This window comes from Salminus brasiliensis, chromosome 22, assembly GCF_030463535.1.
Source record: "Salminus brasiliensis chromosome 22, fSalBra1.hap2, whole genome shotgun sequence".
Taxonomy (NCBI): domain Eukaryota; kingdom Metazoa; phylum Chordata; class Actinopteri; order Characiformes; family Bryconidae; genus Salminus; species Salminus brasiliensis.
In genome coordinates, this window is record NC_132899.1 from 21,910,168 (window position 1) to 21,926,784 (window position 16,617).

Here is a 16,617-nt window from a genome sequence, read left to right on the forward strand (position 1 = left end):
CTTCTATTATAATTTGAACTGCAGTACAAATGGTGGGAAATCTCCTCTGAGATCAGCAATAGCATTTTAAGATAATCTTTAAAAAAAATTCCACTGATAAACTATATGGACAAAAGTATTGAGACACACCTGTTTCATTTGGTTCCATTGCCACAGGTGTAAAAAATCAAGCGTAGAGCCCTGCTGTCTGCCTTTACAAACGTTTGTGAAAAAATAAGTGGTTCTAAAGAGCTTACTGAATTCGATTGTGGTACTGTAACAGGATGCCACTGCACAGTCATCAGTTGATGAGCCAGGGGCTATGAACATGGGTTAATTGGCAGTACCAAATTGGGTAGAAAAAGGGAACAATTAAACAAAAAAAAAAGCATTTTGGAACAGCCATTCATTCACAGTTACAGAGCAATATTACTAAGTGCTGAAGCGCATAGTGTATTTGAGTCACCAAAGCTCTGCTCACTCAATGACTGCAGAGTACTAAAACTCTGCATTAACATCTTTACAAAAACTGTGTGTCAGGTGATTCATGGCATGGGTTTCCCCTGCGTGCAAGCATTACGCCACCAAGCATAATGCCAAGCGTTGGATAGCTTCTGCCTCTAGCAATAGCAGTTCTTTGACTTAGCGGCTGAGAAATGTAGCCTACCTTGGCTGCAGCATTTGCTTTAGAAGGTAGATATTATAAGTTTAGCCTTCCTGATACAATGGCATGGAATTCCAGACATGTATTGTAATTTATTTTTTTCATTGGAAAATACAAATTTAAACCTAGTAATTTCAACATAAAATAAACATTTACACATAAAATACAATCTTCAATAAACATATTGATTACACATTCCAATAAAGTAAAGGCACAGCTGTTGTCATTCAATGTAAATGAAGTACATGAAATACAGATTTGTACTGGCAGAAAATTGCTTAAAATGATTTATTTAAACTTTTCAAAGTATTAAAGAATAGTACATTTCTCTGTAATGCTAATCCAGGGGGGATCTAGTCAAAGTCTACATTTTATAAATCATTATGGATTAGCATTGATCCACAATTCCTATATCATTGTATCCCTTAATTATCTGTTTCGCAAGAGTAAAAAAACTTGCCATTAAATGGCCTCAAAACAGCAGACCAACCAAGCGGATACAATGGTGGTACAAAAGTCAGTGTGTGCTCATGTAATAGTGGTCTTCTCTTCCAGTTTGGTCAGTGTTCTGAAGTAGGACATCCTCTTGTGAAGAGTTTCCTGAATTCTTGGAGGTAAACATAAAGCCTGCAGAGTAGAAGCATGTTTTCCTATGCAGTCCTCACATAATCTATAAAAAGCAAAAAAACAAATTCATCAGAGAGACATATATAAACACACACTGAGAGAGTTGAGAGAGGTCAATGAAGAATGGCCAGACTGGTCCAAGCTGACAGAAAGGCTACAGTAACACAGATGGCCCCTCTTCACAAATATGGTAAGCAGTAGAGCATCTTAGAACGCATCAAACTTTGAGGCAGATGGGCTACAACAGTAGAAGACCATGTTGGGTTCCACTTCTATTGGCCAAAAACAGAGAGCTGAGGATGCAGTGGCAACAGGCCCATCCAAACTGGACAGAGAAACGTAGCCTGGTGTGATTAATGTTAATTTCTGCTCAGGTGACCCAGATGGTAGGGTAGGAATTTGGCACCAACAGCAGGAATCCATGAACTCAACTTGCCTTGTGTCCACAGTCCAGGTTGGTGGAGGTTGTATTATGGTGTAGGAATGTTTTCTTGCCTCACTGGGCTGTTAATATCAGTCATCGCCTATTAGAGTATTGTTGCTGTGTATCCCTTTATTTACCCATCTCCTAATGGCTACTTCCAACATGGTAATGCTGCAGGTCACAAAGTAAAATCATCTCACACTGGTTTCATGAGCATGACGAGATCTTCAGTGGTCTTCCCAAACACCAGATCTAAATCAAACAGAACCCCTTTGGGATGTGGTAGAATTGGAGATTCGCATCATGAAAGTGCTCCTGAAAAATCTGCAGGAACCGTGTGAGGCATTCCTGTCAACATGGACCAGAATCTTGAAAGAATGTTTCCAAGATCTTGTGGAATCCATATCATGCAACATTGTGCATAGGCCTTCCTTTGGGCTCTACAGCCTCAGTGTAAGTAAGGTCTTCTTCATAAATTGCTCAGTCGGTGCATCTTGGAAATATATAGGCTACTTCTAAACTGGCTAGATTCCATTTCAAAGTTACTGGTTAAGCAAAATCTAACATTTTGCCAGTAAAACTCAATCCATCATTATGGATGCTGAAGTCTGTGGTAGCATTTACCTGGAGAGGGAGTATGGCTGAGTCTGAAACACCAGAATATCTCTACAATGGCTCTGAGATGGACACCGGAGCACTGTGACCTGAGTGATGGGAACAGTAGAAATCCAAATGCTTACTGCAATGTATGGTGTTATAAAAAGTCAGTAAACTATTTATATGCATTTTGTTTATAGCATTTATTCATTCAGAAACATTTGCAATATGTTTAGTAGATGCATGTTAAAGCAGTGAAAGTTTTTACCAATTAATAATAATAATAATAATAAACAAGCATAAAGCCTTCACCTTAGACAGTACTGTTTCACTGCTCTATGGCTTGGAGCAGTTTGACACACGCAACTTCCCACTTTAACCCCTTAACGCTCCAAGGCCCTATTACACACTAAGGCATATTATTCAGTAAGTACAGGGACTTCTGTAGAGAACTGGTGTGGCTATTCTTTGGTAACAGGCATTTGTTATAACACTTTCGGCCTGCCGGTGGTCCGTAGGCTTTTTAAGGGAGTTAAATCTTCCATAACAGGACATAACATTTTAAAAATTGTTTTTGACGTTTGTGAATTGATACAGTATCATTTGCATCAAGATGCATCTAAGAAAAGAGTTAACTGATAACAATGTTAACAGAATGCAGATTAAAATGTGCAAGTGCAGAGCTCGGACAGTCTGGGGCGTGCACATTAAAGAGACACAAGATGGCTGAGCGACAAATCTGCATTAAAAGCTAGTATTATATGGAAGCATTTAGTCTTTTATTAAGTCGAAGGCCAAACTGACCTGGACAGAAACCACACTATATGCAAGTTGTCTGACTTAACCAAAATATTTTGGAATCACACCAAACATGAGAAACCTCATTTTCTAGTTGGGTGGAAGCTTACAAGAAGTCAACCAAAGAACTATCAACCAAGCTGTGTCAAAGCTCGGAAAGAGCAAAAAGAATGACAACTTTATATGTATTCATTTATTGAGAACCAGGGCTTTTGCACTATATTGCGTATATTGAGATATATACTGATATATATACTATATATACTGAGATACAGTAGCGTTGAAGATATTTTACTGACACAGCGTTCCCTGCATTCTACAACAAGACCAAGACCAAAGTTTCATGTGCCCCAAAATGAGTGAATGAGAGGAGAGCCACACGGGTGCAGATATGGCTAAGCTGATAAAAAAAATTGTAGCAGAGGAATGGAAGATCACCACAACAGGTTTAGTTTGAGTTACTGATAACACTACAACACGGCTGCTGCTGATGAATTGGGTAAATTCCTACATGTAAAATGCTAGGCCCACACGCTAAACCTGCCCACTCTGCGAGTTCAAGGTGCCCACTTTATCAAGGCTACTAGGGAGGGTAAGACGTATTACTACCACAGCCCCACTGCAAAACCCTGCAGTTGACTTGCCACATCACCTCCATTTGTTGTATTAATAAAAGATATTGGAAGTAAATTCATTATGGATCATAACAAATACTGCTTTTAAAAGTACCAGGTAGATTCACACAGTGAGAAAACGTCTAACAAATAGGTCCCAGCTATAAGATTTAAACTGTTCAATGTCTTTGTAATATCGTATTGTTTTTTCTGAATGGATCTCATGTACTTGCATTTCTTGATGCAGTTTCTATGGGAAAATACATACCGAATCCACCATCAGGACATAGTCGTGGCTTCCTCCAAAAATCACCACGTCATTGTCTTTCCCCTGTACTGCGGAATGTCTCAACCTAAGGGCAAACACAGTCATTCAAGAAAGCAAAACCAGGTTTTCTTTCCTAAGGTCACCAAAAGCCCACCTACACTGTATGGATCCTACCTGGGCTTGTCTTTATGAGGATGCTCCTTCTCTTTCCATTCTCTTGTTACAGTGTCAAATTCCCAGCCATCATCTGAACAGGGATGATTTACAGCATTTAGGTGTTGCGGTGACACATATATACAGTATATACACGAAGAAAGCCTACGGGCTTTGCACTTACTGAGAACCTGTCCAGAGGTGCTGAGGCCTCCAAAGAGGAATAGCTTGCTGTGTGAGGTGGGGGTGATGGTGTGTAAAATGCGGCCCCTGGGCATAGGAGTGGCCACAGACTCCCTGAAACCACACACACACACACACACACACAGACACACACCTTGAAAGCAGTTTCATGGTTGTTTAGGAATCATTTACAGTAGTTACTCAAAATTAGTCTTAAAATTTATGTCAGAGTTTAAAGCATTAAAGTAGCCCTAGATCGGAAACTGTATTTGCCTTCTCATAGTTAAATAATGTAGGGTGACCATATTTTGGTTTCCAAAAAAGAGAACACTGGGGACACACGGGTGTTCATTGTGGTTAGGATATTGTGTCTTGGGGGATTCAAGCAGGCCAACTGACCAATATGACCAAATCATCTCTTTTCATTTCACTTAACAAAATGCCAATGTAAAAAAAATAAGAAATACAGCAATATTTCAACTGATTAGTGTTTATATTAATATTTACGTTTACACATTTTTAGGCTGTGGCCAACCAGCTGTGGTGGGAAGCAGTTTGACCAGTGGTTTCTGTAGATGCAGGTACATGTAAACCAATAGTGGCAGTGAGAAGGTGGGGCTAAAACAGATTTGTTTAAAGCTTCACACAAAATGTGTGGCGACTATAGAAACAAACACTGACGTAAAATCAATGTGAAATCCCAGCCGGACACAATTTTCCCATCCCATAAAGTAGACATGTCTGTGGAAAAAGAGGACCTCTGTTGTCTCCTCATTGTAAATGTATTCAGGCATAACCATGAGATGTTAAACGGGCCCATTTCAAAGCCCCAAAGGGAAGCAAGTTGGTATCCGAGCTAGGCTAAAAACTATCTTGTCTACAATCTCTTCTGGTAATAAACCGCGACACTGTGCTGAGAGGACACAGAGAGAAGACAGCAATATGCTAGGCTATGCCAAAAAAAGCAGTTTCAGTGGAAGACCCACCTTAACTGTAACCACTCTGCTCTATAAATATGCTAATGTGAACCTTTCTTCAGTGTAACTCTGTGAAACTCTGCCGGGTTGTTTCAGGCAGCTACAGCGAGTTATCTTTGTTAACTGTTTGTTTGGTCAGTGTAACTCTGTAGAGTAAAACACACTATCTATGCCACTGGCTCCAGGCTCCATCTATTTGCATACTGGGCTTTAATTTCACCCTTGCATTATCTACCATCAGTGTGCTGTGTTTTCCCTGTGGGCCATCTTTCCTAGTATGTATATTTAACTTTCATGGTTTGATTGATTGCCAATTTTCCCAGACATAGCCTTATTGTTGGCAAGTCCTAAGGGCCTAAGTCCTCCTTTTCTTTTGTTGCTGAGTGGGCATTACAGTGATCACTGTAAGAGTAAGATTGTCAAAATCAGATTAACTCTATTATGTTAAATGTTAGAAATATGGTGTTAGATCTTGATATTAGAAAAGCAAGGTATCTCTCTTTTAAGTGTGTTTTTACACTTTATAACATTTACATAAATAGAAATTAACATAGCTTTTAGTTTATGGTCAGAATGAATATTGAATATGTACTACAAACTGGGTACTGGGCTTTCTCTATGAAAGATTTAGAAACATGCATTAAACCACAACGTACTGTTGAACGTACTAGTGAAACGTACTATAACATACTAGTGAACGTACTAGTGAAATAACTATAATAGTTTCACAAGTCATTTTATCCTTTTTCTATCTGTCTACCTGTATAGAGTATATACAATCTAGCAATAGCAGAGCTATCACAGCTTTTTTTTATCTTATAAAATTAGACAGGCTTTAGTGTTGATATACAGAGCTCAAATGATTACTACTGTGAGAGTATCAGTCCTGTATCACTTTTGTACTTTCAGTATTTCATAAACCTCATGGTTAGCCTTTGTTTATATATCCATTAACCACCATGCAATATTAGACACCTTGTGTGGAATTTCTCATTCTTTCAGACAAGGGAGGCGCAGAAGCTCTGCAAGTTACAGAACCACCAGTATGTTCCTCTTAAGACTGAACAATGGAGGAAAGAGGTCAAAATCCTCAGATTCAGACATGAATTGAGACCACAATAACTTATTAGCCAGACAATCCAGACGTGTTAATCAATGTTCAACAGAGCCATCACTGGATAACCACTGTGACTAAACCCTACAAACTGCAAATTACAGACTGCAAACTACTGCAGTCTTTTAACGTGCTCCAAATGCACTTACCATAAACAGATGTTCCTACAAAACCAGTGCTATGTTGGTGCTGGAAAAGCTGCCTTTACTACTAATCCAATTACACCATTTCCTAATTAAGTACAATTTGCACAAAGGTGTAACTGCACACTACAGTCCATTTACAGTATTATGTCTATGATCAACACAAACTGTGCAGCAACAGACAAGCTTCTGTCTCTGACTTTACATCTACAATGTGGACCAACTCAGTAGGGGAGTCTATAGGGGACATTATGGACAGTGAGTGGACACAGTGTTTAAAAACTCCAGCAGCACTGCTGTATCTGCTCCACTCGTACACACACTAACACACCACCACCATGTCAGTGTCACCGCGTTGCTGAGAATGACACACCACCCAAATACTATCTGCTCTGTGATGGCCATGGGGGATGCTAATCATTTAAGAATAGGGTGAAAGGAGGTTAAAGTATGCAGAGAAAATTACTTTAAATATGGCAAATAGTCACACTTAAATTAAACAAATCAACACAATTGCTTTCAAATGCTGAGTAATTTTGGCCAGAATTGTGTCCATGTAAAATATTGTATTCATTTTTGAAATCCTGAAATATTTAAATCATGTAATATTTAAATTCTCAGCAGGATTTAAAGTATGACTACAGTACAGTCTTTTTATTTTTTATATGGTTTGTGATTTAAAACCCAGTTTTACAGTCTCCTGTGTGTCAATTTTACAACCCGTTTGTTGACAGTGTGTTCACATGTGAATCATTAACATGCAACTTTCATGTCAGGCTGTGCAAGACAAGGCAGTATGCAAATAGTAACTGTGGCTTCAATATTTGCAAACATGGTCCTACTGCTGAGAGACCAGCAGCTCTCACTCTACAGTATTGCAACTGCATTTTCACTGCTCTTCAGCCGCCAACAGCAGCAAAGGAGTTCATAAAGTTTGTCTCAATACGTGATGTAAAGGATGTGATTTATCCTGACTGAAGGGCTTTGGGTGGTCTCTGACCTGTTCTTATACTGGGACCCATAATATATAAACATAATGTTCAGCATTCTCCATCATACGTACAGCACTATCTCTCTATGGCAGCAGTGGTATGCTAAATGTATCGCTGGTTTTAGCTAAACACTTGTCTCAGTAATGTTGATGCATGTGTCTGATCTTTCACCAACTATAAGCTGGTCTAGACATAACAAAACCTTCCCTATACTGTAGCAGGCTAATTATGCCATCTCAGGAAAAAGGCAGGGACGTTACTCACATTTGGCTCCATGTCCATGTGACCAGGTCTAAACAGTGAATGTCTATGGTCTCTGTTTCCTGCAATGAGAAGAGGTTTTTGTAAATATTTTCCATAGCGAAATGTTTGACCAGCCAGCTTTTGCAGCCTTAAAATGAAACATCCAATGCAAACTACACCACACTACATGTCCAAATGTTTGTGGATGCCCCTTCTTGTAAAAGCATTCAGCTACTTTAAGTTGCCATTTAAGTTGCAAAGGGACACACACAGCTTATCTAGTCCCCATAGAGAAGTACTGCCAATAGAATAAGATTCTCTGGAGCAGATAAACATCAACCTGTTAGCACCCTGTCTAATGCCAGGAGTGGGCTAGAGGAGTATAGAGCCCCCCCAGCACTGAGCTATGGAGCAGTGGATCACTGTTGTCTGGAATGATGGAGGGTGCTCCCTCCAATGCTTTTGAATTAGATGAGTTGGGGCGTTGGTGATGAGATGGGGTGGTGATCATCCTGGCCTCACTATTGGTCTTGTTGCTGAATGCAATCAAATCCTCACAGAAATGCTCCAAAATCTAGTAGAAAGCCTTCCCTTGACAGTTACTCTAACGTATCCCAAAGCAGGGTAAACTCTTTTTAATATCTTTGATTTCAGAAGAATGAGCAGGTGTCCCAGTACTTTTGTCCATAGAGTGTACATGGCATGCAATTGCTAATTTAAGTGGGGCTGATGTAAGATTTGTTTGTAAAGAATTAAATCCTACACAAATCCAGCACAGAGCTCATCTACTCACCAGTCCCCCGCAAATGTAGCCTTTGCTGCCCAGGGTGGCACTAGCATGGGAGCATCTTGGCTCAGGAGGCTGGCCCTGCCATTAAGACAACAATCTCATTAAATGCTTATAATATCAGCAGTTCCTTTGTTATTCTCTTCTTTTTTTGTATTTGCTAACATGTGTCATTTCACCTTTGTTTGTGGTTCAGTCCATGTGGCAATGCCGGGTTCAAACATATGAACTTCATTATTCCAACCCCAGTAGCGGAAAAACTCGTTGCCAATCATTGCCTATGAAGAAAAAAATGTCTTACAAAAGAGTCTCACAAAGACTAATGAAAAAAGTAACGTATGGCAAATCCGTACAACACTGCCACATTAATAACGTATGTCAACACAATTACTGTCAAAAACTACATGAAAGACAAAACTGTTGGAATGTTAACTTTATTTGTTGTAATTATTTTATTAGAGTACAAAACTCTACTCGTCTAAATCAAGTAAATTTCCTCCATACCCACGATGTCTCATCTACAGTGAAACGTTTGAAGTTGCTGTCCTCTCGCTCTGTTTTGCAGCTATATCCTCCAAAGTAGATGATCCTGAACAAATCAAACACAGATGTATCTTTTATAGTAGGCCTGCATCCACTCTGACATACATAGTTCTGGTTTGGTTGCACCTCATCATTGATTACTGAAACTAACTGAAACTAGATATACAAGCAGTATACCTTCAGTTGTACCAATCAGCAACAGTGTGTTTGTGTGTTTGTTTGTTTTGCAGTAATTTAACCTCTTAAAATCTATAATACCCAAAATGCAGTTCGCAGTACTTTTTGAAGTATTTGAGCAATATTCATAAAATTCTTAAAACTGCAACATATGAAAATAATGTAAAATATTGTTTTGAGCATGAACAATTCAGCCTAAAGCAGCACGAGGATACTTATGGATTTAATGTATTCATATTTGTACAAGTACAGATTTTTACATCTCTCTTAGCTCCCTCAGCTCTTTATTCCTTTACTTTTCTTTATTCTATTTATTGTTCAGTGTACTTTTCTCTCGTGGTTTAATACTTGTTACCAGTCTGTGTGCTTGTTACATGTGTTGCTCTCGCCAAGTAAAATTCCTTGTATGTGTAACAAACTTAGCAAAATAGAGATTCTGAAACTTTTTACGCGGGGTTAACTGTAATAGACTTATAAAGAGAAAAAAACATTCTTTTCACTTACATTTTCATTTCGACCTTCAGAGTACTTTTCTTTTTACTTTCTAATTGCTACTAACAGTTACTGAAAAGTCTGACATCAATTTTTTAAATAGTTCTCGGTTGTTCCAACTTGAATACATCCAAGATCTGCATCCAAATAAGTGTGTTGAACATTACACATTTATTTTTGGCTACACAATAGAAGAGTAAATACAGCATGATAGAACAGATATACATGTTACTTATATGATTTAACTGTAGTTGGTTCTGATGAATCTGTTTGTTTCATTGTTTCTTTCCAACTTAGTTGTAACATTATGTTACAAACGTGTTACAACTGTGTAACATTGTATTACAAATAACCCTGCGGTGCCTTAGGTTAGGGTAAGGTTGTTTAGCTCTCACTGTTTTATACAGTTTTTATGGTTGGGAATGGTGCTGTAGTTTAGCTACCAGGAGGGAGAACAAAAACATTCAAAAACACAATGAAAGATGTCAGGGTTCCTGATCTACTATTTTTATCTGCTTTGATTTTTAATTGAATAATAATTCTTAATATTAATAACCCAATGATAAACCTATGTATGTATTTAACTGTTTAAACTGTTTATTCAACTATATTTATGACTAAAGACTCCTGTAAGATGACTACATCCACAGAAGTTCAGAAGTGCACTGTCCAGGTACAGTGTAGCTTCCCAAAAGTGAAGTGGAATATATCCTATATATTGTTTATAATCTCTTACTCTAAATACAGTGTTATATTTTTGATATTATAAAGAGATCACTAAGAGTGTGTGTATGATTGGAGCCTTTCTAATACCTGTCCTTGTAGACCCAGCAGGAGTGCCTGTCTCTGGGGGAGGGAGGTGCTCCCAAACAGCCTTTTATTTTCCTCCAGGTGTAGTTTCCATCCTGCAAGTCTACACAATACATCTGTCAAAACAACACAAAATTAAACCACGGTAAAAACAAAAGCCCAGACCACACAAAATGCTTCAAAGTACTGTAGGTTTCAACTCAACTCAACGTCTGCATAACTAGGTAACAGGCTGAATGTGGTCAGTATGTGTTTACAGTGGCTTCTGTGTGCTATAATGGGAGTGGTACAACTTTCACACTTTCATACTTTCATTCTTTTCTCACATCTCCTCATGGCTCAGAGGCAGGGCTGCACAATTTATGGTTTGTTAATCAGTGACAGTGATATTGGCCTGTGCAATAGTTATATAGAGGATGTACTCAGCATGCAAATGAGCATATAACAAATTATACCTCCAGATGAACTTCTGTGGATGCTTTGATGAATCATGTGAGGCAATGAATGTAAACAGTTTGGGTGCAAAATAAGCCAGGCATAAGGCAGGCTGGTCTTTAATCCAGCCTTAAGTTTTAATATCACAGCAGCAATAAGTGGAAACACAACTGCAACCTGGTGTTTTGTCCCTATTTGGAGGCTAAATTTGAGATGTTTCTTCAGCTCAAATCTTTGCACCGCTCAACCCATATCAGGTCACATGAAATAGTTGTGGGTTGCACTTTCTTTTAGAGAACAGGCCTCGACAAACACGTCAGACTGCTTCTTCTCTAATGGGCTGTCTGTCCCAGCTGCTCTGCTGGATGGCTACACTAAATGCTGGTATGCAATCAGAAAAGGATCAAGATCACTGATACCAAGCGAGGCATTGTGTTGAATGCCCTACATTTTTGTGTGTTAAACATAAAATGCTGAGGAAAGAACAAAAAAAGGATAAAATGGATCCATATAATTGACTTACTGAGATAATTTATTAAGTCCATGATTTAGGACAGTACAGGTAAACCGTGCTATATGAAAGTGCAACAGGGCGTTTCAGCAAAGCTCATTTGACTGGTATGTGATTCCATGCATACCTGCCAAAGCTAGCTCACCTGGTTGGTGTGGCCATTGCTATCACAGCCCCCGAAAACATAGAGTATACCCTGGAGGAATGAGCCACACGCCTGAGAGAGCAGAGGAGGAACCTCCCCACCCATTCCCCTGCGAGCCCTGACACACACACACAGACACAGACACAGACAGAAACACTTGTTTGCATTCGATGTTATTGCACTAATGGCACAAGCCGAAGCTCCACACTGTTATGACTGCATGCAACAGAACAAAACCATGCACCAGGCCAAGAGGCATGTGCACAAAATGAGCTGCTAAAAACACGCGATAAAAGATCTTTCAAAGGATTTCATTATCCCATTGTAGGGCCTGAGACTGCGGTAGGACACAAGCCAGGGATTTGAAAGATCACACACTTATTGAAGAGAGCTGTGTATGTGCGTGTGGGTGTGTGTGTTTAGTATCAAAGAGTTACAGGAGCCTCAGTAACGCTGGTGGTATGGCACGGGTAATGAGACTGGAATTTAGCCCTGGAGAAAAACCAGAAAGATGTGTTTCTCGCCTCACCAGAGTCCACTTTCCATATCATAGATCCAGATCTCATCACTGGGGAGAACAACGTCTTCTCCATCCACATACTGTAAAGGAGCAGAGGGGAGGCAGTAGTACAAGTACAGTGGGTTCATAAATGCCTGGTTTGTGCATGCAAAGCAACACAGCATCTGCACTGAACTTTCCATTACATTACACTGACCCGATTTAAAGGTGTACATTAAAAAGAAACACACAATCTATAATAATATATATAATATATGTAATATATGTATAATATAATATACACGTGATATAAAAGTTGTATCAGGACTGATCGTAGATGCTACATCAGGGACATTTCACCTTTGAACTGAACTGACTTGATTCAATAGTGACCACACATTTTTATCATGGTACCTTAATACTGCTCGTGTTTTCCCACAGGGTTCCCAGAGCTAGACCTGTCACCGGTGTACAGTATCACATGTCTGGTCTGGTCTCTCCTTGTCATTTTATATCTCACATGCCCTGATCACAGTGATGCGCGCTCGTCCTACCTGGCAGCCCCCCCAAACGTACAGCAGGCTTCCAGACAGGACAGCCGTGTGGTCACTTCGAGCTGGAACCTCCATCAGCCCGGGCGCGTTCCTCCTCCGCAGGGGCTCAGTGCGCTCCTGCCCTCGGTCAGTGATGCAGCTCAAGACTCGCTGACTGAAAGCACCAGAGCAGGAACAGGAATCAGCCGAGTGTGTTTACACTGTGAGGATGGGTATGCTAACAGGAAACACTGAGGGACACCTCATCCCAGCTGAGAGAGAGAGAGAGAGAGAGAGAGAGCGAGAGAGAGAGAGAGAGAGAGAGAGAGAGAGTGAGAAAGAGAGTGAGAGAGAGAGAGAGCGAGAGAAAGAGAGAGAGTGAGAGAGAGAGAGAGCGAGAGAAAGAGAGAGAAAAGAGAGAGAGAGAGAGAAAGAGAGAGAAAGAGAGAGAGAGAGAGAGAGAGAGAGAGAGAGAGAGAGAGAGAGAGAAAGAGAGAGAGAGCGAGAGACAGAGAAAGAGAGTGAGAGAGAGAGAGAGAGAGAGAGAGAGAGAGAGAGAGAGAGAGAGAGAGAGCGCAGAGCGAATGTGTTGAACTGTGGGGTTTTTCCCTCAGCCCTTATCCTCTGCTGCTCTCGCTGAATGTTTAGAATAGTCTAAATCCAAATCCACACTGGCTTACTGTGTTCTACAATAAATCTGCCACAGTATTTCATTAAATGTAGGTTTTCACTGTAGTTGACTGCTCTTTTGTTTCATCCACGTTAAAAGGCTGATAGCATCGGTCTGACATGGGCTAGAAAGACGTAAAGCACAGCTCAGAGCCAAGGCAAATAACTTCAGCCTAAGCTAAAATAGCTCGCCTCAGAAATGGGACACATATCTACCATCTACAAGCTCTTAATACACTCAGTGCTTTTTTTTTTTAAGGGGGGGAAAGTGCGAACCCGGCTGCTATAAACGGATTAGTGTCGTTAGTAAACAAACAGGGAGTTAAAATGGAGAGAACAGCACTGTATCGCCACTATTTCACAACAGTAGGATTTGGTAACACTTACGCGTGCCAGTGTAACACCTGCTAGACGCCACGCGGCCACTAGATGTCGCCATTTTACCAGCTAAAGTCTCCTGGTCAGTTTGGCCGCACAGGTCCATACTAGAAGTGTCTTCGCCCGTTTCCGTAGTTTTCTTCAAGCAACACGCCATTAACGTATATCGACACGGGCAGGAGGGCTTAAAGGAAGTCTAACGGAAACCTAAAAACCTGGTTTTATATATTTGTAGCTGTATCTTGCTATTTCGTGAATGTGTAAATTAATGGCGCTTTTAGATTTTTCCAGCTTTCACAAGAGGGGTGCAGGTCAGCCAGTTTAAGGTGGTGAGTTTTCAAAGATGTGTGTGTTGAGGGAAACATTGAGGGCCACACCGGGAGAGTTTCCTGTTGTTGAGGGCTGGGAGTTTCCCCCGATACAGTTCGAGGGAAACGCCAGAGGATGTCCTGAACGCCTGAGTGTGTGTGTGTGTGTGTGTGTGTGTGTGTGTGTTTGTGAGTTAGAGAATGAGTGCGCATGTCTCGGTGTCTGCTTTAGAGATGGCTTTCTAGTATCAGCCACTAGAATATAGTGCTGGTTTCGATTTCTGAGGGGAAATGTTTGAATTAAAACTGCACAAAATCAAAACTATTGCTAAACAGCGGCTTACGCATTACTCTAAAGTTTGCAGTGCTCAAAATATGTCCTTAAAAACTCCATCTGGTCTAATCTAGACACCCCACGACTATCTTGGGAGGGCGCCTCAACGGAAGGCTGCTGCCTTGATGCCTTGCTGCCTTGCTGCCTACGCTGTCTCATAAGTCTACATAAGAAGGCAGCATTGTGATGAATGAGTGTGCGCATGTCTGTGTCTCTGTGTCTGGTTTAGCTGTGGCTTTCATGTATTGATGAGTATCAAGTTCGGGCTGGTATCAGCAGAATAGTGCTGGATTCGATATCGGAGGGGAAAATCAGATTCAGTCTTGCTACAAATCTAGTCTGAAACTGCACAAACAAAATGTGTGAAGGGATGTTAGCAGTGTATTTCCTCAGTGGGTGTTTGAATAGTTTGACCAGTTTGTGCCAGTCGTGAGACATAGTATGTAGAAGTATTGTACTTTTATTGTATTATTGTCCTAAGAGATTATTGTAGTGATAGCAATGAAGATTTCTGTGGTAAGATTGCATCATTTCATTTTGTTGCTTGAAAAAAGTCAACAAAACAGTGGTTTACGCATTAGTCTTAATTTTGCAATTCTCAAAAGATGTATTAAAAACTTTCCCTCTGGCCTAATCTAGACACCATGTGACGATCTTACCAGATTGCCTCATGTGCTGCATCAAGGCCTCAACTGCCTTGCTGCCTTGCTGCCTATGCTGTCTCATAAGTCATAAGCTCATACCTTAGAAGGCACCATTGTGATGAAAAGCAAGACATAAAAAGCCTAAAATGTGCTATTACACTGACGATTTCTCCTCAGAAATAAAAATAGTAAAGGAAAATAACTTACTAAATTAATAACTAACATTTGTGCAGATTGCTGCTTGCTCCCTAATTTATAACAGCTGTGTCTGAAACAGAAATAACATAGAAATGCTGCCTGTTCAGGCAGGAAGGCACAGAGTCATGTCCGAACCAAATGTTTGTATAAAATGCTGCCTGCATTATCTATTTGGGAAGTCAGCATCGATATATTATTCTCTGCCTTATGTATCCCATGATCCTCTTGGTTAGCGCTGGCAAGCCGAAGGTACCTCAGCAGGCAGCATTTTATACAAACATTCAACTCAGACTCAGTAGCTTCCTGCCTTTGGACACTTTTATTTATTATCACACACAGCCATACACTTCTTTAAAGCACATATTTGGCCTTTTTCAGAAGGCAGTATATGTACGTTTCTCTTTGGCAGGAGATTTTATTTCTATGCTATGTCTTCTTTTCACACGTTCTTTGCTGAAATTATTAATTGTCCCATCATCGGAAGATCGCAGGGTAATCCTGTGAAATAGTGACATTTTGTAAATAGCAGTCCAACTCCCGGACATCAGGGAGTCTCTCTCTCTCTCTCTCTCTCTAAATATATATATATATATATATATATATATATAATAGGTTCATTTTTAGTTTTCCTCATCATTTGAACCCTGTTGCTGCTCTGTACACTGTGTATATAATTCTGGATAAATGGACCAATAGAAATGCTCTAAATTACTCTAGAATAAACTCTTATTTTTCTTTGCCTTCCGTTTAAAGTTAAAAAGGTTTTTACTTCTCCCGTAAAGCTGCTATTTTGAAGTTCTTTGTGTGAGTGCATAGAAGACTCAAAAGAAGGAGATTAAGAGCAGTGTTGCTTGTGTTATGTGTGTATTTTCAGAAAATGCACTCGGGTGCACATGCTTTTTGTAAATAATTTATTTAGCTATTTTTAGGAATATCCAAAAAACTACATTACCCACATTCCCCAGGCCTGACATCAGGGAAGCAGACGCTGCCCAATGAGGAGGCATCGGCAGAAGCCACCATATGGCTGGGTGTCAGCAGTAGGATCAGAGTGGTGGTTGTCAATGGCGACAGCTCTCTCTCTCTCTCTCTCTTTCTATTGGAGAGATGGGCGTGGCAGCTGCTGGGGGATCCAGTGTGTTCACTATCATCTGATCATGTGACTTCTTACTATCCTTCTGATCCCCCTCTCCCTCTCTCTCTCTCTCTCTCTCTCTCTCCACAGCCGGTAATGCGGTGTGTGTGTGTACTGTACCATCAGAGGAAAGGAGGGAAGGAAGAAGGGATGCAGGGGGAGGGGTGCTGAAGGGAAAGGGAGGGAGCCAGAGAGAGGGAGGGAGGGAGAGGAGGGTTGAGCCGAGGCACGGAGATGAAACCA

The 16,617-nt window shown here is 40.4% G+C and overlaps 1 protein-coding gene across 1 annotated transcript; it reads right to left on the reverse strand.

Moving 5' to 3' along the window:
- Nucleotides 1-827: 827 nt before the first annotated feature.
- Nucleotides 828-13,018, reverse strand: LOC140543568 (kelch domain-containing protein 1-like). Its single transcript, XM_072666659.1, has 13 exons — nucleotides 12,730-13,018; nucleotides 12,206-12,276; nucleotides 11,677-11,794; nucleotides 10,589-10,701; nucleotides 9,068-9,152; nucleotides 8,743-8,841; nucleotides 8,570-8,644; nucleotides 7,798-7,856; nucleotides 4,309-4,421; nucleotides 4,146-4,218; nucleotides 3,972-4,056; nucleotides 2,319-2,398; nucleotides 828-1,313 (listed from the first exon to the last, which is right to left on the reverse strand). The coding sequence occupies exons 1-13, from the start codon at nucleotides 12,802-12,804 to the stop codon at nucleotides 1,172-1,174; spliced, it is 1,188 nt and encodes a 395-aa protein (XP_072522760.1). The 5' UTR covers nucleotides 12,805-13,018; the 3' UTR covers nucleotides 828-1,171.
- Between the last annotated feature and the right edge of the window lie 3,599 nt (nucleotides 13,019-16,617).

Bases quoted from the DNA above. Each gene is read 5' to 3' on its own strand.
- LOC140543568 (XM_072666659.1), bottom strand. From the start codon at position 12,804: ATGGAGGTTCCAGCTCGAAGTGACCACACGGCTGTCCTGTCTGGAAGC. The intron at 8,645-8,742 runs GTGAAATGACAC...TCTTAATGGCAG, and splicing joins GGACTGAACCACAAACAAAG to GGCCAGCCTCCTGAGCCAAG. The intron at 1,314-2,318 runs GTAAATGCTACC...TGCTTTTTATAG, and splicing joins CAGCCATACTCCCTCTCCAG to ATTATGTGAGGACTGCATAG.